General features: G+C 40.0%; 1 protein-coding gene across 1 annotated transcript; it reads right to left on the reverse strand.

Annotated features, from left to right (window-relative positions):
• Window positions 1–215: 215 nt before the first annotated feature.
• Window positions 216–20,344, reverse strand: col1a2 (collagen, type I, alpha 2). The gene is made up of 50 exons (XM_060942751.1): window positions 20,141–20,344; window positions 17,940–17,944; window positions 17,076–17,111; window positions 16,582–16,665; window positions 16,101–16,157; window positions 15,939–15,983; window positions 15,770–15,823; window positions 15,625–15,678; window positions 15,487–15,540; window positions 15,124–15,177; window positions 14,848–14,901; window positions 14,442–14,486; window positions 14,211–14,309; window positions 14,066–14,119; window positions 13,743–13,841; window positions 13,611–13,655; window positions 12,000–12,098; window positions 11,844–11,897; window positions 11,631–11,738; window positions 11,445–11,498; window positions 11,080–11,178; window positions 10,201–10,254; window positions 9,978–10,076; window positions 9,824–9,877; window positions 9,666–9,719; window positions 9,522–9,575; window positions 9,101–9,154; window positions 8,792–8,836; window positions 8,578–8,676; window positions 8,248–8,355; window positions 7,995–8,048; window positions 7,814–7,867; window positions 6,147–6,200; window positions 5,890–5,943; window positions 5,697–5,804; window positions 5,171–5,224; window positions 5,023–5,076; window positions 4,698–4,859; window positions 4,476–4,583; window positions 4,209–4,316; window positions 2,964–3,017; window positions 2,735–2,842; window positions 2,508–2,561; window positions 2,301–2,408; window positions 2,098–2,151; window positions 1,901–2,008; window positions 1,547–1,793; window positions 1,249–1,433; window positions 885–1,127; window positions 216–643 (listed from the first exon to the last, which is right to left on the reverse strand). Exons 1-50 carry the CDS (start codon window positions 20,208–20,210, stop codon window positions 497–499), a joined length of 4,062 nt encoding a protein of 1,353 aa, XP_060798734.1. The 5' UTR covers window positions 20,211–20,344; the 3' UTR covers window positions 216–496.
• Between the last annotated feature and the right edge of the window lie 5,238 nt (window positions 20,345–25,582).

The raw sequence follows: 25,582 nt of genomic DNA on the forward strand, positions 1-25,582 counted from the left end.
TCCACAGCTGTAAATGTAGCACCATATATCCGCACTTCAAGTGTTTGAGCACCTTTGACACAGGACAGAACTTGAAGCCTTAGTACCAATGGGTAGGATGTGGTTCAGGTCTGATAATATTTTCTTTTTACAGGCATGAGGTAGTTTAAACCTTTTGGAAATTGTGGTTTTAAACCTCCTCTTTGGAAGATATATAAAGACCACAAAGTGATGCATACTTTCATCATTTTTATTACACTTCTTTCATTTTTTACAAAACGATGGCATGTCCCACACCATGGTGTTTCCCAGTATCTCTTTTTTTGGGCAGCTGTATTAATTTGCATTGTGCAATTCTCCGTTCAGTCCATTGGTCCTCTCCGATAGAGCCCAGCTTAAGCAAGTGGATGTGCAGAGGAAATCAGCATTCAGTATAAAAAACAACACAGAGAAGAAGGGCAGAGATTTTTTCATTTTTCTTTCTTTCTCTCTTTTTGTTAATTTATCTTGAGTCTATTCATTTGAAACAGACTGGGCCAATGTCCAGACCAAATTCTTGATCAGCGCCACCAATGTCCAAAGGTGCAATGTCGAGGATGGGCAGGCGAGATGGTTTATTTGTTCTGTATTCAATGACTGTCTTGCTCCACTGGCCAATGTGTTTCTACAGGGCAAGACACAAAGGTGAAATAGACGTTAGTGAGAAGTAACACAAGTCACAATTAAAGTTTTATCTCGTATAATAATCTCATCTCAAGTTTGGAAGTATGCTTTTGCATTTAACTGAATATCTGAACTTTGTAAGAGCTCGTGGAAGTCTAAATCAGACAATTATCCTATTGACAGTAGCCTGTAGTTTTGAGACACATGTAGTCAGATACACAGATACTGAACACTAAACTTACAGTGCAGCCATCCTCCAGAACGCTGTAGGTGAAGCGGCTGTTGCCCTCTGCCCGGAGTTCCACATCATTGGAGCCCTGCAGCAGGACAGCCTTCTTCAGGTTGCTGTTCTCACCATCCATGTAGGCAATGCTGTTCTTGCAGTGGTAGGTGATGTTCTGGACAGCCTGGTTGGCCAGCAGACGCATGAAGGCCAGCTGTGTAGCCATGGACTGTGGGCTCAGGGTCTCATCATTATAGCCAAACTGAGGAGAGAAAAGAAAGACTAAATGTAACACCAAAGTGAACAGAAGTTGGTTAAAGTAATAGAAGAACCTATGAATTAGAGCAAACTTATGAATATATATAATTGTATATAAAACTCACCTCAGTGCCACCATTGATGGTCTCTCCGAACCAGACATGCTTCTTCTCCTGGGTACTTCTGTACCAGTTCTTGCGTGCAATGCTCTCAGGCTGAGCATAGATACAGGTCTGACCTGTGGTGAAGTCGCAGTAGGCCTTGATGGCATCCATGGTGCAGCCCTGGTTAGGATCAATCCAGTAGAAACCTGCAAAAGAAAACAGACACATACTTAGTTGGACAAGAGTTGCAGGTCAGTACCAGGTGCAGTGATCATTATAAGAATTCAAAGAGTTACATATCAGCAGTTTGAGAACTCACCGCTGGTCCAGTCAGGGTGGCTGAGCCTGATGTCACGGCAGGTGCGGGCAGGGTTCTTCTTGGAGCCCTCAGGTGAGAGCAGGTTGTCGATCTGAGTATTTAGGGACTTGATAGTGGCATCCACCTCGTAGTCCTTAGCCCTGAGAGCAGCCTGGTCAGCTCTGTACTCATCATAGCCACCAGAAATATCATATCCACCACCAGCAGCACCAGGGGGTCCAGGGAGACCAGGAGATCCGGGAGGTCCCTGCAGATCAAGTTAGTACTTTCTTCAAGCTACATGCTTGCAATGGTTCATTGCATTTCTTGTTGACCTTTTATCCTTATGTTCTTGGGACAAAAATGACTACTTACAACTGGTCCAACTGATCCAGGGGCACCACGATGTCCAACAGGTCCAACAGGACCAGCAGCGCCAGGTCTACCATCCTTACCAGCTGGGCCACTGGGACCAGCAGGGCCCTATGAAGGTAGATTACAAAAATTTTACCAACAGTACTCCAAGGTTCACAGCTAAACAATGACTTGATAACAGAAGGTAGGTTACTTACTCTGGGACCTGAAGGTCCAGAAGGACCAGCTGGGCCACTATCACCACTATGTCCCTGTAAGGTAAAATCATTATTACAGACCAGCAAGTTAAAAATGAATATCTGTCCTAATTTCAGAGCACATATAGAAATTCATGCAGAGCCTGGCATTCTGTTTCTAGTTGGAAAACTACAGCCCCTTATACTAAGATGGGGTCACTCACGCTGGGTCCAGGCATTCCCTGAAGACCAGGATGTCCACGCAGTCCCTTCATGCCTCTATCTCCCTTGTCTCCAGCCCCACCCTTCTCACCACGGGCTCCAGCAGGGCCCTATTGAACACATACAGAAAAGTTATATTTATCATTGTTTGCAGCATTATTAATAAATAGCAAACACATCTGTGGATCTTTCACAGTCAATTTACTTACAGGGGCACCTCTTGCACCAGCAGGACCAGCTGATCCAACAGCTCCAGAGGGTCCCTGAAGAAAAGGATGAACAAAATGGGAATTTAATTTTTATCTATCATAAAAGCGTACTGTCAATAACAGCTCCAAGATTGCTACCATACTACCAAGAGAACTCAATGTTTATTTTCAAATCTGAAATACATCCAGAAATTGTTAATGTATATGTTTCAGGCCTGGATACTTACGGCCTCACCACGGTTTCCAGGTCTGCCAGCAGGACCAGATGGTCCCACGGGTCCAGAAGCACCAGCAGGTCCAACATGGCCAGGAGATCCAGGCTCTCCACGGTCACCCTGTCAGTTTGAAACAGTCCAGTTAAATATAAGTCACTGTTATTATTCCAGGCCACAAAAATTAGAATAAACATATGTAGTTAATCACATCCTGCATTTCTTACTACTGTTTAACTTTTACCTTCACACCAGCAGCACCATGACGGCCAGGAGGTCCATCATTACCAGGGCTACCCTATAGAGGAGTATAAAATAAAGATCAAGATGTAATTGTGGAACAAAATATAATAAATTGGCTCTTGGGTATTTCAAACACTGTCCCATTAAAACTTCCTCAAATGATGGGATACAATTTTTGCTGTAATTTAAAAGGTATAGAGGGGATTCTGAGGGAGAGGGGTGTGCCATTTGTTGAAGGTTTGAATAGCATTTTTGCAGATAATTGGTTCAAGGGGTATGATTTCTATATGTTTGCATTAATAACAGGCCCACATACTACGGTACATCAACCATATAAACCCATAAATGACAAAATGCACAATACTATAATAAATGTACCATGCCTGTTACTGTGGTGGAGCATATACCAGCTTTTGTTTTACATGGCACATAAACAGTAGTACTCTATGTTTAGCCTTAAAACTCACAAAGCTAATTTAATAGATTCAGCAAAATGAATACTTTACATGCAAGCTTATGTTGGTTGATTATGGAATGAAATGATCTATAATCCCAAAGTGTATATCATTTTTAAAAAAAGTTTAAAAAATTATAGTTTGGCTTTCAATGTCCCAATGAACATTATCCTAATATCTACATTATCTTATAAATAGTGCAGTGTGACTTTCTAGGCACTGATGAGTCAAACTGAACTTCAGCTGTCAAATTAACTCAAGTATAATGCTTACTAAGAGCAGTGAAATGTGTAAAAAAAAATTCAAAATACTGCTTGAATAAATGAATAAAGAATATAAACACAGATGTGCATTATATTAAGAATGGTCAGGTTAAATGCTGTTACTATGCCCCTGGTAAAACAGGTAGAAAGTCATTATTTTGAGAGACCTTTTGAGTATTTTACTAAGGCACATTTTAGATTAACTTTCTGATCATTGAGGCTTGGTAAATGGTATAAATTTGTTCTAGATTAGCAGAAACATCCTTCTGCAAATTTATCACATGTCCTCCGGATATTTTAACTTAGGCATGCAATTATAGTTCCTAAAGTGATGTTCATCGCTTAGTAAATAACATTTCAGGCAGAAAAAATTCATTTGCATTGACTTCAGCCTGTATTTTGCATCTTTAGAAAAAAGTGTCTCAAAAAGTCAGACATGCAAGACATTTAAAATATGCAATCCTCCAGTTTGAACATGATCCAAACCTGTTTCTGGTACTGTACATAAAATGGCACAGTATCGCTTACCTCACGTCCAGCCTCTCCCTGAGGACCAGTCAGACCAGGCAGACCAATGTTACCAGATGGACCACGGGCGCCAGGGGAACCAGCAGGGCCAACTCTACCAGGCTCACCCTGAGTAACACATAAGATTACCAAGTTAGCCAAGGGAGGTAGTACAAGTGATATATTCAGGAAATCAGCGACTGTGCCTACTGATGTTATCCAAAAGCTATATCAAAGTTAGGATGACCAAGGCTCAGAATGTGCTTACAAGAGGATGAGGTCACTTACAACAGCACCAACACCACCGGGATTACCACGTTCACCTCTGCTACCAGGAAGACCAGGGATTCCCGCAGGTCCAATCAAACCAGCAGGTCCAGGAATACCTGCAGCTCCCTGTGGTCATAGCAGTGCATTCTGTTTTAATAGTCCATCTTAATTTGTGTATATACTGATTGTATAATGGAGCTGGAATAATTTAAGGTGCATTTGGAATGTTAGGTAAAATACCTTAGAACCAGCCTCTCCGGGGGATCCCTTGTCACCAGCTGGGCCAGGAGGTCCAAGATGGCCGGTCTCTCCCTGAGGTCCAGTGGGTCCAGAATCACCACGAATACCACGAGGACCATCCTTTCCAGCGGGACCAGTGACACCAGGAGGTCCAGCAATACCCTGTAGATTAAGAAGATGTAAGACATCTCTTTAGTCTAATCCATCTTGATCATGCCAGTGAACACTTCTATAATCCAGCTTGTTAGTACTACATCCAGTATAGGAAACTGCATGGAGTTTCAGTGGTTATTTTTTTAATGTGTTCAGGCATTAGAAAACTCACAGCAGGACCGGGAGGACCAACTCTTCCAGCAGCACCAGGGAAACCAGTCAAACCCTGTGACAGAGACAAGGTAAAACATTACACATGAACAATAATTTGAAAAACAAAAACCACAAGGAAACATTGTAATACTACAAAAGGCACTTACAGAGGGACCAGTCTCACCACGAGTACCAGGGGGGCCAGCAGGACCAGCAGGACCCTGATGAAACAACATAATACAATAGATTATTAGAGGAACTTTACCCATATTGCTGAACATTTAGCATGTTTGTTTGATAACCATAAAAAACAGCATGCCTTATTCTGCTGTCAGTTCAGAAGCTGTATATCCTATGCTCTTTCATGGTTTAGGGCTAAGCTACAGCCTAGTGTTTGATTCCTACAAAATAAACTGCATTTCAGAATTTATATATAAAAGGTTCTGTCAATAAGAACGCATAAGTGACCTCTGACAAAAACTGACCTTTTTAATACTTTATTCAAAACTGTATGAAGATACACACTGGGACCTTAGTTAGTAGATATTACATTCATTTCATTTAAATCTCATTTGAAATATCTACTTGTTTTTTGTCCAAAGTTTCACTTACAACTCTCTGGTCTCAAGACCCTGTTGTGCTATTTCAAGTTTTCATCTCAGTGTTTGTATTATTGTATTATTTTAAACTTACGGCAGGTCCGGGGCTACCGACAGGACCAACAGCGCCAGAAGGTCCAACATCACCCTTTCCACCAGCAGGACCTTTCTCACCTTTAGCTCCAGCCTGGCCATCAGCACCCTGCAAGAACCATGGAAAGCCTGTCAATCTTGATCTTGGTGAAAAATAGAAGTCATTAAAAACATTGACATGCATGTGCACTTACAGGAGGCCCAGCAAATCCAGGAGGTCCAGCAGGGCCAGCCTCACCACGCTCTCCCTATTAACAAATAATTACATAATTTTGATGCATAAAATAGATGTCAAGTCAAGTCAAAGTCCCTTGACTTGATGTACTGCCTACAAAGTGGATATAACATGACTATAACAAATCAATTAAGAGTGCTTCATAAAATTATGTCATATTATTTCCAATTCTTCATGGAAGAGATGAGCATTTTGCATTAAAGTAATAGTGCTTACAGGAACACCACGAGCACCAGAAGGGCCAGCAGGACCAGCGGCACCAGCCTCACCCTAGAAGAGAACAGTCAACATTATTTAGCAGGTAGGAATGAATCACATAACAGACTTTCTTGAACCAAATGATTTTCTGTAGAGACAAATATAGATGTAGTGTCCAAGGAACTTGTTTACTGTCAAACCAATTCAACTAATTAACTGAATCCCAATCTCTTGGATATGATGTCAGTGATAACTCAATTTGTTTTTCAAACTCAATGTTTTACAGTTTTTATACCTATTGTTGTGGGTAAATGACAAGTAACACTTCTATTTGAATTAAAACATTATAGAGTTGAATCATATAATGTCATTATACTACCAATCATGGTAAGTATTTAGTTCTTCTGTAGAACCTTACTGCAGGTCCTGTTGTTAAAGCGACACTTCCTGAAACTTCAGCAATACACATTATTACTCAACATGCATCATCACTAACACATCAACAGCGATGTAACATTTCAATTATGACTTTTTTGTTTTTGCTGTGCATGTGTAGCAATAAAAATTGACTGTCTGATTATTATCTCATCTCATTATCTCTAGCTGCTTTATCCTTCTACAGGGTCACAGGCAAGCTAGAGCCTATCCCAGCTGACTACGGGCGAAAGGCGGGGTACACCCTGGACAAGTCGCCAGGTCATCACAGGGCTGACACATAGACACAGACAACCATTCACACTCACATTCACACCTACGGTCAATTTAGAGTCACCAGTTAACCTAACCTGCATGTCTTTGGACTGTGGGGGAAACCGGAGCACCCGGAGGAAACCCACGCGGACACGGGGAGTATATGCAAACTCCGCACAGAAAGGCCCTCGATGGCCACGGGGCTCGAACCCAGGACCTTCTTGCTGTGAGGCGACAGCGCTAACCACTACACCACCGTGCCGCCCCTGATTATTATTAATATGACAAATTATTTTGGCTATTTTTTTTTTCAGAATGTCTTCACCGCAACTAGTCAACTTGTTTAATTTTCAACAACTCAACTATGGTGAATTAAGCCTCAAAATTCTAAGCAAGTAATATTGTCTTATGGTGACAAATGCAATAATAATAATAATAATAATAATAATAATAATAATAATAATAATAATAAACCTAGAGGGCATTAGGGATTCTTGATGTATATATACAGGCCATTTTCTATAGGTGTATTCATAATATATTAAGAATATATCATCAGTGTCTATGGCTGTTTACTAATATTTTATATATATATATATATATATATATATATATATATATATATATATATATATATATATATATATAAAATTTTGAGGAAGACTAAATAATAATAATCAAACTATTTCAGCATATAGTTAATAGTATATAAAATTATATTCAGTTCTCTCCACTTTGGTTCTACTGTAGTTCTCTTGTTCTCTCTCTAGTACTTTTGTGGACAACATGGCTGATCCACCGGGTGAGTGATGCCTCTCCAGCAGTGAGCAATCATGGTCAAGTATACACTATAGTAGTCATGCTGACAGTTTACTGACTTTTCAGTGGAAGTTCCATAATTTAGATAAAATAGATAAGATCCACAAAGGAATTGTCACCTAAAAAACTGCAAAAATATTTTTGTGTTCAACCACGCAGCAGAGCATATTCTTTACCTTATCACCATTGGTACCAGCAGGTCCAGGAGGTCCAGTGGGTCCAGGAGCACCCTGGTAAGTAAAAATAAATAAATAAATAAATAAATAAATTTAACTTAGACATGCAGATTAAGGAACAATCACATATATGGGATAAATATAGTGATATTTCTTTAAAGGAGCCTGAGCTGCAACTTACACGTGCACCATCTCTTCCAGCATTGCCTTCTAGGCCTCTGTGTCCAGACTCACCCTATGTATAAAAAAAAACAAAACAAAAACTAAGATCCTTTTTTATTGACAGTCAGATATAGCAGGACCAAACAACATTGCTGTCTTCACCATGAGAAGTTCCCAGTATACATGCTGACTGAGAATCTAGAACTAAAACAGTAGCTCTTGCTCTAAGGATGCACAATGTTGAAAAGAGTGAAGTTTTCTCCTGAACTGACCTTCTCACCCTTGACTCCAGGAGAACCAGCTGCACCACGCTCACCAGGCATGCCAACAGTACCCTGGGGACCTGCAGCACCAGGAAGACCAGCAGCACCAGGCTCACCCTGAAGGAAGAAGATCACAATGTCTGAAAACTCTTGTGCTGCTATAGGGAAACTGTACAATCTCTGTACAATCTCACTTTAACACTCATTCAGATACTGTAGACTCTGACAGTTAAATGTTCATGTACATATATCACACATCAAATCAAAATCAATTTGGTGCCCAAATCAGTATGAATAGTTATTACTAAATAATCAGTGACACAGATTACCACAGATTACCTTGTTTCCATCAAGGCCAGGAGTACCAGGAGCTCCACGAGGACCAATGGGTCCCTGGGCGCCAATGGCACCAGCAGGTCCAGGGTTACCACGCTCTCCCTACATGGAAACACAGATGAGGGAGAAGATGTGAGAAAATAATCAGAAACTAGTCTTTCATCCTGTTATTTATCTTGGCTTATGCATATGTTCAATGCAAGAATAAGTATAATACCTTGCCACCAGCAACTCCAGCGGGACCTTGGTCTCCAGGAATACCCTATCAAGAAATTAAACACACTTGTTACTGAATAAACAGTATTTACTGTTCTCTTCCAGTTCTAGAACAATATTTACTGTTCTATTCATTTATTAATAGATTTACTGTGGACTTGGATACTGTACTGCAAAATGACTATAGACATTGTATTTGCTATGAGGTGTATGACCATGCAAAATGTACCTTTAAATATAAATTTCTAATTTTTGATGGGAGACTTGTATGCTATTTTAGTTCATCATTGCTATTTTATGAATATCTTACTCTGTCTCCAGCTTTGCCAGGCTCACCAGCAGGTCCAGCAGGTCCAGGAAGACCCTATGAAATTAAAAGAAGGAAATCAGTGACTCTGACAGACTTAATTTCTAATAATAATTACTCTGACAGAATAATACTTGGACAGTATAATTAAGTATAAATACCAATTTCAACTCTATGCTACTATGTGTATATATAATATAATTTAATGTCAAGGATAGATTCACAAAGGCATTTAACTCACATCACTAATAATAAGGGACCAAAGACCACTTATGTTACTCCCCTAACAGTGTGCGGTATACTCTAGTATAGTAAATCACACAATATATTTTACTGAGGCATTATAAACTGTCTAAGAGCCCTGGGCAGGAAATTATGTCCTTTCAACCTGACCTAAGTGAATAAATAAGACTGAGATACAGACCTGGAAACCAGGAGCACCAGCAGGTCCTGCCTCTCCCTTCTCACCAGAACCACCCTGCAAAACAAAGAAAAATCAACATTACAATCAGAGCTCTCATACTCTTGTTAGGTTAGTAGATTTCCAGGTCTTATTAAGTCTACTTACAGCAGCTCCAACGGAACCAGCAGGTCCATTGTTACCATCAGGACCAGGGGGGCCCTAAAATTAGAAAATATGACTCAGTGACTAGACAACTGTATTACTGTATAACAAAGATCAATACTGATACTTATAGGGGCGACATGAAATTACAAGATACTTACTCTCAGACCAGAAGCACCAGCGGGTCCCTTCTCTCCATGTTTGCCAGGCTCACCCTAGAGATGGATGCAGATATATTATGATGAAATCTGTCAGTTGTCAGAGTTTGGCTGGTGCTACTTTGTAATACTGTAACATATATCAAATTCTACGTACAGAAGGTCCTTTAGGGCCGGGGAATCCAATGTTACCAGGCTGGCCTCTGGGTCCAGTTGGGCCAGGAGGTCCACTGCGGCCATCTTGACCGGGAGCACCCTGGAGATGGAGATCCACAGTAGCAGTGATTAAAAGAGCCCTTTTTAGACCACAGCAATTCTCTATAGAATTGACATATCAATATAGTATCAATATTTTTGATGTTTTGTTGGAAGAGACTTACAGCAGGTCCCTCCTTTCCTTGGGGTCCACCGCTTCCAGGGCTACCAGGGAGACCCTATAACCAGAGAGCAAATTAATATGTAGCAATTTCTCTTGTCTAATTCACCATCATAAAATCTGTAAAATGACTGTCAACATTTGCATTATACTATACTATGCCATATACATTATCTAACTATGGGTGTTGTTAATGGGTATATGCATTTAAGTTTATTATGCCTTTAAAACATTTGAAAATCTTTTTTTAATGGGCTACTCCCAATATATTTTAGGATCTATTTTGCAGTGCTGATATACCGAACTCACAATTAAGGAAAGTCAGAATCAGAATCTTGGTTTATTGCCTAAGTATGCGAGAGTATACAAGGAATCTGGCTCAGTTGTTGAGCTCTAATTGTTCTCATATTCATTACGCATGACAATAACATAAAAAGGCAAGTACATAGATAACACTAGTAATATAAAACGTTTGCTATGAACAGAAGTGGATCTTTTATATTACTTTTGCACTGTAATTAAAGCAGTCATCATGTTTGTGAGGCAGTTAAGCATTCAACTCTATATTTATGCCTATTTTGCAAAATGTTTAAAGATACTGTGAGCTTCAGAGTTAAAAGAAAAATCCTGTTTGGCAAAAGCTTTTGGATTATTTTCTCCACACTGAAAGCCAAATTAGTCCCATGTTATGTCAAATATTTTTTTAAAACAGATCCAGTCACATAAGAAAAAAAACTCTAAAGAAAACTGAAATTATGAATGGCCTAAAGGCCATGTAAATTCAAATTCAAAACAATATAATACTCAAGCTCTTCCTGCAGACACTCTGAAAATCAATATTTATATATTTCTCATAGTATATAGGTACAGGTAAAATACTTACTCTGGCTCCAACCAGACCGGGCTCACCAGGACGGCCAGCATCACCAGGAGGTCCACGTGCACCAGCAGGACCACTACTGCCTCTTGCTCCAGGCATGCCCTGGGAGTGAAAAGTTTAGAAGTCAGTATTGCCACATAACTTATCTGAAAGTATATTGTTATTTTTCTTTTTCAGATACTACAGCAGGTAAAAATCAAGGCCTTCATTACAAATATGTCTAACCATATATGTAGTGGTGCAAAACTATAGTAGGTATAGCAGGTTTTCTTAATTGCAAGAAATCTTATCATAATTTACAGAACATTTTTCTCAAACTACAAATGGACATTCATTAGTTATTTATAATGGTAGCATAATTTACTAACAATTGGTCCTCCTCTACCACCTTGACCAGGAAGACCACGAGTTCCAGCTGCTCCCTATAAAGAAAATGCATAGACATCATTGAAACATTGACAACTGTAAATCACAGAAACTAGCAAATACATGTGAAATTGTTGAACATATAGGATTCATATATATGGCTAAAAAAAACCCAAAATATTACTCACTCTGGGTCCACGCATACCAACAGGTCCAGCTGCTCCATGCTCACCAGTTGAGCCTCTCTTGCCCTCATCACCAGGAGCACCAGTGAGACCGTGAGGGCCAACGTTACCCTGCACACAACAAGCACAACAAGATTAGGAAAGGAAACAACCCAGGAAACTCCTGCTCATTAACACATACTTAGGAACAAAAATACATGGTATAATTATACTTACAGGCTCACCCTTGACACCAGCTTCTCCCTTCACTCCGACAGGTCCTGGGTCACCCTAATGGGCAGAAACAATGAAAAGTCCTTCAGAACTGTCTAGCAGAATACAGACAATATACATAGCATGGTTTTATGTTTGCTCTGGTTAGGTGGAACTCACAGTAAGGCCTCTGGGGCCAGCAGCTCCAGAAGGTCCCTGGGGACCAGGGCCTCCTCTTGGGCCAGGGAAACCAGGGGTACCAGCAACACCAGGGGTGCCCTGCAAGATCAACCAGAAGTTTAAAGATCACAAATGAAATGCATATTAAAATAAATTCATTTCAACACGGAAAGGCACAATTGAATGTCCATTATATAACTGTACATTATACACTTTAAATGTACACTTAAGAAAATGGCTTCCTCAAGGCTTCTTTGGAGGATTAAAATGGTTCTAATATTCAAAAATTCTGTTGTAGGGTTCCACATAGAACTTTTATTGGTTCCCCCAGAGTGACAAACCAAAAGAACCATTAGTGTGCAAGATTAAACCTATTTTTAGTTCATAACAGCATGATACTAAAAATGAATACAAGATGGGTGCAGAACACTTGGTTTTTCCAAGTCAACTATTTGAGAGAACCAAAGAAGCTGTCAAACATCTCATCTCATCTCATTATCTCTAGCCGCTTTATCCTGTTCTACAGGGTCGCAGGCAAGCTGGAGCCTATCCCAGCTGACTACGGGCGAAAGGCGGGGTACACCCTGGACAAGTCGCCACGTCATCACAGGGCCGACACATAGACACAGACAACCATTCACACCTACGGTCAATTTAGAGTCCCCAGTTAACCTAACCTGCATGTCTTTGGACTGTGGGGGAAACCGGAGCACCTGGAGGAAACCCATGCGGACACGGGGAGAACATGCAAACTCCACACAGAAAGGCCCTCGCCAGCCACGAGGCTCGAACCCGGACCTTCTTGCTGTGAGGCGACAGCGCTAACTACTACACCACCGTGCCGCCCGCTGTCAAACATTTTTATTTATAATTCATCCTGGCTCAAAGACAACGTTTTCAAATGAAACCTAATGCACCTTATTTTGTAGTTTGTTTGTTACAGTCTTTGCTTTTACTTTAAATCTTGATGGGAGTATTATAATAACACAAATAAAATGGTTCATTTTATCTGAATATACTATCAAATATCTAATATATTAAGAATTTAGCTCAAAGAAAGGCATAAGCTTATGGGAAATCACACAAATGAATCCCATTTTATATACATTTTTACGAGCGATAACAGAGAGAAAGAGTAAAAATATAAATAACCAAGAGAACTGGTTTGTGAAACATGGCACCACAGATACACAATACTTTATGCACTGCATGTATTTGTTGTGTCATGTTTCCCCAACCAATCATTTGAGTTTCCCAGTTTTTACTCTCTCCCATCTCCCAGTGATCTAACAAAGCTGAACACAACATGGCACAGGTTTTGGGAGAGAGAAAAAGAAATAATATGGACTTGTGGGAGTCTTACAGGCCTGCTTTGGGAAACAACGCTATATTTGCTATAACAAGGCTTGATTTTTTTTTTGTGACTCACTGAAAGGCCTCGGTCAAAAGTACATTTCCATAATGCTTGAAAAATGCAAGTCTGTAAGAGTGTGTATCTAATGTTCTGTTCAAATAAACTTGCCCTATCTTGCCTTGCATTGTAGCATTTCACATCCAGTTAGACTCTTATTGTCATTCTTTCACTCAAATAAAATCTCACTGGATACTTACAGCAGCTCCCTTAGCACCAGCGAGACCATTAGCACCGGGGTTACCCTAGACAAGGTGGAAAAAAAAAGAGGCTGTGACTACCTTCCTGTGATTATATCATGTTGCATTAATTCAACTAATAAGCATACTTACAGCAGGACCAACTGGGCCAGCAACACCATTTGGTCCAGGCTCTCCTCTCTGTCCTTGAGCTCCAGCTGGGCCAGTGGAACCAGCAAGTCCAATCTCTCCCTGTCAGTTAATGATGAAATCAGAGAAAGAGCTTAATTAGCAAGCGGATACTGCACTGCTATTACAATAATGCACCTACGACATGTGGAAGACTTCAGATCAGAAGTAATTTAAGTAAAGATATATGATACAGACATGCACATAGCACATAGAAGAGGCCAACATATTTATAAACACTTTAATTTACAGTATTTCACAGGTTGAAACAAAAGAAAGGCACGTACTTTAGGTCCGGGGCCACCAGGGAAACCTGGAGGGCCAGCAGCTCCAACTGGACCCTGATAAGGAAGATCACATACAAAATAGTGTTAGACTGGACCTTGGAAATCTAGTCTAGGACACAGGAGGGGTCGAAGGTCAAATACTCACAGCAGGGCCAGTAGCACCAGTGTTACCATCAGCACCACGGGCACCAGCTGGACCAGCAGGGCCAGGACGACCTCTCTCACCAGACTGACCACGTGCACCCTATATAAACACGTATATTTTGAGGACAATTTCAACGTCATTCTTTCTTGTAAATTATGAAGAAATTGTAGAATGAATAGCATTTTCCCATAAGATAAAACATTCATTAAAAAAAAAAATGTCAGAACCTACTCTTTGTCCAGGGGTTCCATTTGCACCATGAGCTCCAGTCTCACCCTAAAAGAGATAAAATAGTACAAGTGGGTTCAAACTGTATAAGCATTAAAACACCATCTGTGAAGAAAAATGGATGCAGTTAATAATTTTGGAGATGTAAAGGAAATTCCAGGATTAATAAATTTGCTTTTGGTTCATATGTGAAATATGGATTACTCCCTTAAATTTCAGGATCTGTTAGTCGGCCTAGACATGCTACAAGGCTTTCCTTTCAGTTTCACTGAAATTACTGTAGGTTATGTGCTTTAAGATAAATAAATAGAAAGATGGTACTTCATTGTGTATACAGTGAGACTAGAATTGTAGTTCTGAGTTGAATTTTTTTGTGATGACTGATGGAAAAGTTCATCTCTAATCTTACCTTAGCTCCGGCTTCACCAGGCTCTCCTTTTCGTCCATCAAGACCATTGTAGCCCTATGATGGAGGGAAAAAAAATCACTAAAGAGAATCATCCATCTCACGATTTATATATGAATATTGTTTTCTAAAATAAAGTAAAAGAAGACTATATCCAAATAGTATATCTTGCCTGCAAACAACTACTAAGTACCTCATTAGTTTTCCTGGATTAGATGAAAATAAAAAGATGTTTACAATAAAGAATTTGAAATATCCTTATTCCTCAATGTTACTTACTCTGTGTCCCTTCATGCCTGGAAGTCCAGGAGTTCCTGGGAAACCACGAGCACCCTGTAAAGGTAAAACAACAATGCATTCGTGAGTGCTTTTAGAGCAAAGTACCCATCAAAATACCTTTCCAACTTTATCTCTTTAAATATAGTCTAACAGATTTATTTCAAAGACTGCAAAAGACTCTGAAGCTTGTGTATTCTGACATTAAGAGTGCAGCAACTAAATGCATTTTTTTTAAATCATCCTTTGTCATCCTGATGCAATCATGTCTGACTGGGAAATAAATAAGCATGCTTTAGGACTGATTTGACAAGTGTATTTGACACATGCAAAATTTATTGTGCAGTCTACTTAAGTCGGTCTTACCTGGGGGCCAACTGAGCCTCTATCTCCAGGCTGTCCAGGTCTGCCATTGTTACCCTGAATAACATTTACAGACAATGCTATCAGATATGCACATCAGCAAAATCAGAAAAAGTTAAAAGAAAAATTGATTTCACTCACATCTTCACCAGACTTGCCAGGAGATCCAGGGGGTCCACGAGGTCCAGGGGGTCCCTATCATTAAACAAAACGAGTAAACAGTTCAAGATCAAGTCTTTTTTGTGCCTGTTTGTGTTATTACACCGAGTATAAACAGTTTTCTTACAGACTGTCCAGGCTCGCCAGGCTCGCCAGCATGTCCTTGGAGTCCCTGAGGTCCCTATGTATTAAAACAAATATTTTATAAACATCAGAAATGTTGCAAAGGTATAAAGTCTGCTTTTGTATCAGTAATTAAAAAAAATCACAGAATTTACAGGAAAAAAGGTACTTACAGGGGCACCAGGTGATCCAGCAGGGCCTCGAGGTCCCATCAAACCCTTTACAAAAGAATATAAATGAATCTTGCATGAGTATTCATTTTATTCCCTACATTCATTCATATACTGTCTGTACTTTATGGATTTTTTTTTTCAGGTTGAACTCCAGGTACTCACCGGAGGTCCGGGGCCAACGTCAGGTCCTTTAGCGCCATCATACTGAGCAGCAAAGTTCTGTTCAAAAGTGATGCAAGTTAGCAATTTTCTTCCTGACAAATATAGATTGTTGTAAATAACATAATAATAATAATAATAATAATAATAATAATAATAATAATAATAATAATAATAATAATAATAATCATATCAAAATATCTTATTTGAAAATGATAATACTAATAAGAATAATGAGAATTAATGCACATTGCATTACTGGATGTCACAGAAAACATAGTACAAGCATAACTCATGGCATAAACACAAACACTGGAGGTAATTACAGTTCAAAGGTCATTGGGTCAAAGGGTTAAGCGGTACAACCCTTTGCAGACATAACGGGACACTCGGATCAAAATATTCTCAGTGTCAGTACAGCTCAACCCTCTGATCATTACAAAAGAAACAGGTGAAAACATCAAACAGTGAAGTATAAACTTACTCCACTAAGACCAGGGGGACCAGGGGGCCCGGGAGGCCCAGGAAATCCAGGTTTGCCAGGTTTGCCATCAGGGCCTTTAGGACCCTGGTAGAGAAAATTGACATTAGATTCTGAATGTAGAAAATAACTGTCCAACCTGGAAGTAGAGTACTAACTCTAATCAGAACATGCTCTGGGTTTCTTAATAATGTGTAGTACAAGTGACATAATACTATTTATGAGTGACAGTTCTGTTGTTTGAAAGGTCCTCTCGTTGCAGTAGCAGAGAAGGATTGCTCAATGATTTCTTAATATAATACTAATGAACTTATGCAAGTTAAAATAACAACAGACTCATGATGGTTATTATTATGCATTATGATTTAAGGAAAGACTGATTTGTTATGCCTCAGTCAGTTCCTGCGTGTGGTTTCTACAGGGTCACCCAGTCAGCATTTTCCTCACTGATCCCTTTTAATAATAAAACTATCATACAATCATAGTTTCTGACTTACCCTGTCACCTCTAGGTCCTTTAGGTCCCCTTGGGGCCTATTTGTAACAAATAAATAAATTAAATAAATAAATAAATAAACAGAACAAATCCTTTTAGGTAGAAGGTTTGTGATCATGCCTTCATTCACTTGCATAAGCAGAAGTCAAATGGCTTTCACTGAATATGGCATTCATTGCGTACTAGCTTCAAGGCTGTTTGTGAGGAAGTGTGAACTGAGTTCAGAAAGTTGATACTGACTTCAGCACAATCACATTTAGCCAGTTATAGAACCATGAACTCAGTTCACACATGTCAGAAGACACATACATCTCTATGACCATAACAGTTCGTGCTCACCTTCAGGTAAGCCGAGACAAAAAGAAAGATAAATAAATGCAAGATTTATTTCTTCCATATTTTCAAGTTTCTTATGTCATATGATGTGTAGGGCTGCATTCTCTCATCTCACTACCATGTGCAGATTAGTTCTCACTAAGCTCTCAGTAAAGCATGCATATTCACATGCTCTTGTGTTGGTTAGAATCAAACAGCACTGGGTTAGCTATGTGATTAGTCATCAGAGATTGTACAACGATGCTTAAAGGAGTTTGAAGGCCTCATTCGGATTAAATATACATTTATTCCTGGATTAATCATCTGTTCCTTTATACGTCTATTGACAGTCAAGACAAGTAGAAAATGGTGTTATAGGTTAAAGATATGCAAAAATATGAAGTGATATTCCAGTGAACAATCTGCCGTTATCTCAAATACGAGTTGGTCAATATTTGGTGATTCTAAACGTATGTTACAAACTCAATTGTATGTATATAATTGAAGTCCCTGTTGTGTTTCTGCAGTATTTCTGTTAGGAATTTCTAGGCCAACGCTGATTCTGTTTAAAGGCCTCCCCTTCAGACAGCCATCTAAAAGGGGTTCATTGTAACTAAGCTGCCTGCCCACGAGAAGTGAGTGGTTTCTTATTTCACTGACATTTACCTTAGCCAATAGGACTTTCGTCCTCTTTTTGACAGGAAAGAGGAAATAATAGCACTGCCAAAATCTCTCGATAACACAGAATACTGTGGCATATCTGAGACTGGCACGGATCTGTTCACTGAATATCCTTCATTATGGAAACGTAAAAAGGGTAAGAATTTCTGTTTCACTACTAAAGAATAATTTTATGAAAGTGTACTGACCGCTTTGATGATACAGGGCAGGAGAAGAGACGTGGAGAAAAAGAGGGAGAGGAAGACAGAAATGATCAGTGAGAATAATTCAACTGCAGACTCAAATATGCTCTAATAATCTTCTTGGTGACCAAAAACAACGCTTGGCATTAAAAGTTCAAGGCTAAATATACAAACATTTATAAACATATACAAAGAGTCATTTTGCACTGTATTTGTCCACTAATTGCTACTTAAACTTGTAAACTAATGGTGTTATATTAAACCTTCAAGCTTACGTCAAGCTTTGATCAAATTTATGTAATGCAATTTGAGGACTGTTGCACAAGGCTTTATTGTTCATATTGGTCACTTATCAAAATAGTAAACTGTTTTGATCTTGTTGGAGTAGAAACAGTATTAAGAGCTTTCCTGCCGAGCAGGTGTTTTACAGTTCAGTGAAGCACCATGAAGATGTAAAGTGTAGATCATACCAAAATTCTTTTGAACGGGGAGGAAAAAAACAACTGTGCCAATAATAATAATAATAATAATAATAATAATAATAATAACTGAGAATACTAAAAATGTAGGATTGTTTATTATAGCAATATGCCCGTCATATTATAACGTGTCAAACTATGCATGATGGAAAATACTTCTAAATCAACCACCACCACCAATAATAATAATAATAATAATAATAATAATAATAATAATAGGACTGTTATTGTACACAATTACACAAGACTGTGGAAATACGTAAAAACAATAAGCTCCAGTTAAAAAGAGGATGGAAAGAAATCAATTCAGAAGTTCCTGTAGGCTCCTGCTGATGTGTTTCGGCCTTCCGGATAAACTCTGCCCGATTATTTGGGTCATTCAGTCAGCCTGACTGATGAGTGGCCTTGTGGGCGGAGCTAACGCACCCCGCAACCCTGCTCCGCCCCGCCCCTCATCCCATCCTAACGCCTACTAGAGGTGGCGCACTGGAACAGCAGCATGCGCTTTAGGGCGGCGCCGTTAATTCACTGTGTCTACACTAGATGGCGCTTCAGGGCCCATGGCAGTTCTCTTAGCTCATAGATAGATAGATAGCCACAAAATATAGTTAGAAAAAGTAGGCTATAGTTTAAACAGGAATGTGTTAATTAAAAGGACATCAAATAAACCTGCAATGGGGATATTAGGTTTGTTATTACCGTTAGAAAATAAAGTGAATTATAGCAAGTAGAAATGATTTGTCCATTTCATAGTAATGAACAGTTGTTTGTTACTATTCTGCTATTTTACTTACTGTTCTGTTTTTTTTTTATTTGACCTAAACTGCGTCTTCATCGCCAAGCAAACTAAAAATAAGCTTGAATACTGAATGGCAAAATGTGCTATTACATAATTAATCCAGCAGAGGGCGTGTGTATACGTGTGTGTGTGTGTGTGTGTGTGTGCGTGTGTGTGTGTGTTTCCTATCCTTGTGATAAGTGATCATCTACAGGAGCCTGGAAAAGAAAAAAGAAAAAAAAAAAGACGGACTTGCAACGCCCATAAACTTAAGTCTGTAAGATCAATCTAACTGCATTGCTTTAAGCAAAGACTATTTAATGTTGTGTTACTCAGCTATGTTTTGCTGTCAAGTGTCTTCTTTTGCAAATTCAAAAAGATGAAAATATCCACGGTAAAAAGAAAAGAAAAAACACCACGAAGCATCCTTTAAAACACACGAGACTCCTTTATTTTCTTTATTTCTTTCTCTCTGTCTTTTTTGATAGCCAATGTGGATAGCTGTCCTTCAGGTCAACTCCGAGTACAGTGGCCACAGAAAGCCCAACGAGTCCTCAGTCATCAAAGGAATAAATGAGGCTTAAGGGTCCTTGGGAAAACACACGAAGAAAAAAAAAATAATTGAAACTTACATTGACATGTTGCAAGGTACGATGTCACTGCAAGCAGCAACAGAATCCGGGTATCCACAAAGCTGAGCATGTCTAGTCCGACATGCAGACTCCTTGTGACGCGGTGCCTGGTTTATTCACCTCTTCAAGCAGGCATACAGCCGCGATGACGCAAAGTTAAACTCCAAACTTAGCGGGAACCTGCTGCCGTGATGCTGGAATAACAAAGTCCTATCAGCCCTATTTATACGGCAGGAGGTTCCTATGACTGCGCGTCGAGGAGCCACAGCTGGACCAATCGGATGTGAGCAACTGGAGAGAGGTCCTGAGTGGAGAACGGCCCGCGTGGGTCACGTGACCACCCCTGGTCCATGCCCACTCCCCGCAAACTTTGGCAACTTTCTGACCGTGATGACGAGTGCAACGTTTTAATTAGATCCATTCTTTTGAGGACGTGGACACAGACGAGATCTGAAATTCGTGTATGGGTGTTTTTTTTGTTTTTTTCTCTCCCAGGCTTCTTGTTGGGGGTCTGGTCGTATTTGAGGTGTCACCTTGCAGGGGTTTGTAGACTAGTGCTGCTGGTCCTGTGCTCAGGACAGGTCAGGCTGATCGGTGGCACGCTGAAGGTGCGCGCTTTTACGCAGCGCTTTGGAGAGAACGCACGGGTTTGTGAGGCGCGCGGATCAGACGCGGTGCTGCAGCAGGCGGATCAGACGCGGTGCGGATTGGACACTCTCGTGCGGAGTCTTTATTTATTTATTTGGGGGGGGGGGGTGCCTTTTTTTTGCGTTCTACATACTCTATCTAACCTGCTGTACTTTTCTTTAATCACGCAATTAAACGTGTTTCCTGTGTTCCTCTGTCTCCCAAACCTTCACAGCTTCATGTCAGATTCTTCTCAAATATCTTCTGTGTCAGAGGAACCCTCAGTTCGCTTTTCTTTCTTACCCGACACGTCATAATACACTTGAGCCAGGTGAAAGATTTGATTTTTTTCCCCTTTCCCCTTACTTGAGATGTGTTCTAAGCTGATTAAAGAAGGGACTTGACCTTCAACTTCTCAGTCACCAAGCACTGGACTGAGATTGTCAAGTCAAGTCAAGTCAAGTTTATTTGTATGGCGCTTTTAACAACAGACATTGTCGCAAAGCAGCTTTACAGAAAATCAAAGACTTGAAAATTAAAGACATGGGCTAATTTTATCCCTAATTTATCCCTGGTTGTAACTCAGCCTATAGGTTAAAGTCATGCAGCTAAAGAAGTTTGCTTTAAAGACGAAAGGCAGGTGAGAGAAAGATCCAGTTTCAGTTCTGAATCCTCACACACAGCTCCAAGCAGGCCACAGGACCAGACATGTCCACAGCCAAGCTCCAGCACTGACTCTCTGTACAATGCAGAGCTGCAGGAACTCACAATAAGCATCTGCTCGACTTTCCTTTACATCAACAAAACCATTGAATAATAATAATAATAATAATAATAATAATAATAATAATAATAATAAAATCCAAAATAGCATGTCCAGAAACCTATGTCTCCTAAAGTCAGCTTTATTTCTTTCTTGCTACAGAATGTCAAAGATGAACCACATTTACCGACCCTACATTCTTTGTTCATTCTTGGTACAGACTATTAAAGCTACACATGCATTAGATTTCAATACGTTATTCCACACTCACAGTAAATGTCCGTGTAAAACCACTTTTCTCACTCAGGTGAGATGACGTTACATGAGCGTGTGTTATATGCACTGATTGCATTGCATACCTTTTATGGTACACTGCCTTGTTTCAGAAGACATACATTTAGTTCTCAGTGTTCTCTATGTAGGACCTACAATGTGTAGAGGAAAATTATTCCTCTGCAGTTATTATGGAGTAATAATATGGTCATGTCTACTGTGTCTACTGTTCTGCTACTTTAATGAACTACAAAGTACTGTAACAGCCCTCCAGCTGTTTCATTGGTTAATTGTATGGGAAGGTTCATGGACTAGGCCTTTCTAACCACCTGACTAACGCAGCATGTGCAGGAGAACACACACACACACACACACACACACACACACACACACACACACACAGAGGGAAGAAATTTCCAATGGTCCTTGGGCTGCTCTTGAAATTAGATGAAGTTGCTAGTGGTTGGCTTTAGCTGTGCATCATCTTGTCTTTACAGCTGCAAATAAACATTCATCATCCATAACCACTTATCCTGTACAGGATCACAGGCAAGCTGGAGCCTATCCCAGCTGACTATGGGCAAGAGGCAGGGTACACCCTGGACAAGTCGCCAGGTCATCACAGGGCTGACACATAGACAATCATTCACACTCACATTCACACCTACGGTACAGTCAATTTAGAGCCACCAATTAGCCTAACCTGCATGCCTTTGAACTGTGGGGGAAACCAGAGCACCCGGAGGAAACCCATGCAGACATGGGGAGAACATGCAAACTCCACACAGAAAGGCCCTCGTCAGCCGCTGGGCTCGAACCCAGAACCTTCTTGCTGTGAGGCGACAGTGCTAACCACTATACCACCCTGCCACCGAACAAGCATCATGTTAGTTTATATATTGTCATGGTTTATTTGTATATCTTTTTATTTCTCAGTGTCTTTATATTGTTAATGCTTTATAATCTGTTACTTGAATAACAATTAATTACTTAGCAATAAAGTACTAAAGTAGCACTGAATATATTTATGATATATAGACATCTAATTTTAGTCTATGTGTAGTAGATTTCTAGGCTTCATTAAGTAAACCTAATGAGAAACCAGCTTTATCAAAATGTCGTCTGCTGCTATTCTTTTTTCACAGGACTTTTCAGAGCTGCACAAGTAAAATATTACTCACTTCTGGAATATCCAGACAACTGTGCTGCCGTTGAAGCAAGGAAAGCATTGAAGGGGAGGAGCATGTAAGAGGAAATATGTTTCAAAGATGGCCAAGGAGCTGAGCTGTGCAGCATGTTCAAGGAAAATCTGCACTCAGGAGGAACCACATTGCTATAATGCTGGAGTCAGGCATGAACCACCTTCACATATTTACCTTTAGTAATGGTTCCTTCACCACCACAATGCGGTGAATGCAAAGATCTTTAATGCATGAGATTACATTATGAATAGTTTAGCGCTTGTCTTTGTCCAGTGAATATTAGTAAATATGAATATTCATTCATGAAAGTTTGTTTGCGCCTTCAAGAGGTCCAAAGTATGATTAAAATAAAAATTTAAGTGAGGCAAAGCTTAAAACACCATTTTAAGAACTTTATTTCCAAAACAAAGATGCAGCAAAACACCAATTTAAAGGATGAATGACTTGAAAAATGGGATGCTTGAATGCTGATGTTAAACTTTGCATTCAGTTAGAATCAGAGTATGTATGAAAAGATATATATGGATGAGTCTATTCATAGAATTGATTCTATTCGATTCTATGGATTGAATCGAATGTATCAGAAACAATTTCAAAAACCAAATTTGTTAGGTTCTCGAGAAGCACAGCTGTCCTAACAATAGAACTCATGTTCAAATGTCAGAGATGCCACAGGGATACACTGGTGCTGGGATACATAATGGCCATGCTTTCATTTCATTTTCTACAAATCTCATCTCATCTCATTATCTCTAGCCGCTTTATCCTGTTCTACAGGGTCACAGGCAAGCTGGAGCCTATCCCAGCTGACTACGGGCGAAAGGCGGGGTACACCCTGGACAAGTCGCCAGGCCATCACAGGGCTGACACATAGACACAGACAACCATTCACACTCACATTCACACCTACGCTCAATTTAGAGTCACCAGTTAACCTAACCTGCATGTCTTTGGACTGTGGGGGAAACCGGAGCACCCGGAGGAAACCCACGCGGACACGGGGAGAACATGCAAACTCTGCACAGAAAGGCCCTCGCCGGCCACGGGGCTCAAACCCGGACCTTCTTGCTGTGAGGCAACAGCGCTAACCACTACACCACCGTGCCGCCCTTTCTACAAATCATTTTTCAAAAAAAGTTAAACTTTACCGTTTAGAAGAACAAATTAAAAACTAATTATTCAAAATGAACTTTGCATAAATTCAAAATTCTGGCTTTTGTTAAAATCATGTAGTCTCCTTTTCACCATATATCAATTATTTTTGTTAACAAAAATTAACTAGGGGTTGAATTGAGAATTTTTAGTACACTCAGCCCCGAGGCACAAAACTTCAAAACAACATTTTTTTCTTTCTTTCTCTTTTTCATAATCATTGTATGTTTTTATATCTCGATTGGAAACTTTGTTTCTATTGTGAAAAAATAAAATTGTTGTTGTTGTTCAGTCACTTTGTCTGATAATACTGATGATGATGATAGCCATTTAAATGTATCCATCCATCCATTATCTGTAGCCACGTATCCTGTTCTACAGGGTCACAGGCAAGCTGGAGCCTATCCCAGCTGACTATGGGCGAGAGGCGGGGTACACCCTGGACAAGTCGCCAGGTCATCACAGGGCTGACACATAGACACAGACAACCATTCACACTCACACCTACGGTCAATTCAGAGTCACCAGTTAACCTAACCTGCATGTCTTTGGACTGTGGGGGAAACCGGAGCACCCGGAGGAAACCCATGCAGACACGGGGAGAACATGCAAACTCCGCACAGAAAGGCCCTCACTGGCCGCTGGGCTCAAACCCAGGACCTTCTTGCTGTGAGGCGACAGCGCTAACCACTACACCACCGTGCCGCCCTAAATGCATCTAATAGATCTTATTTTTACGAATGTGCCACCCTGATTGTTTAGAAGGTGTTGATTTATTTTCTATAACAGCAGTCCTGGCAATAGTGCTCACTGCAAGACAAATCACATGTCTTATTAATGTGCAAATCAAAATGCATTATCATTTCACTGTAATACGGTATGTTATCAATTCTTAGTGATTTGTGTGCTGGATGCTGAAATAAACAGCTTGTGCAACTGATGATATGGTGAAGTTTTATTAATGAGATATTTATTTGACATCTTCAGGAATGAGTCATCGTTCATCGTTGTAATGGCCCTTCTTCTGCGTTTAGGTCAGTACACTAAAGGGTACCTCCACCTGTTAGATATTAGATTGAGGAGAAAGTTGCATTTGTTGAGAATCTGATTTGTTCCTTGATGCAAGATGAAAACAGAGATACAGGCATTCCTTTACTGACTTCATATGTGCTTTGGGTTGGGTTTGTCAATAAGAGTAGCAATGCTTGTTTGGGGGAACATTTGCCACTCTGACCCACCTATATAACCATGGACCTAATGGTTAGAGAAGCAGCTTTGGGACCAAAAGGTTGCTGGTTCAAGTCCCTGGACCAGCAGGAATGGTTGAAGTGCCCTTGAGCAAGGCACCTAACCCCAACTTCTCTCCAAGCTACTCTGGGTATGTTGTACATTACTCTGGATAAGAGTGTCGGCTAAATACCATTA

Source organism: Neoarius graeffei, chromosome 16, assembly GCF_027579695.1.
Source record: "Neoarius graeffei isolate fNeoGra1 chromosome 16, fNeoGra1.pri, whole genome shotgun sequence".
Taxonomy (NCBI): domain Eukaryota; kingdom Metazoa; phylum Chordata; class Actinopteri; order Siluriformes; family Ariidae; genus Neoarius; species Neoarius graeffei.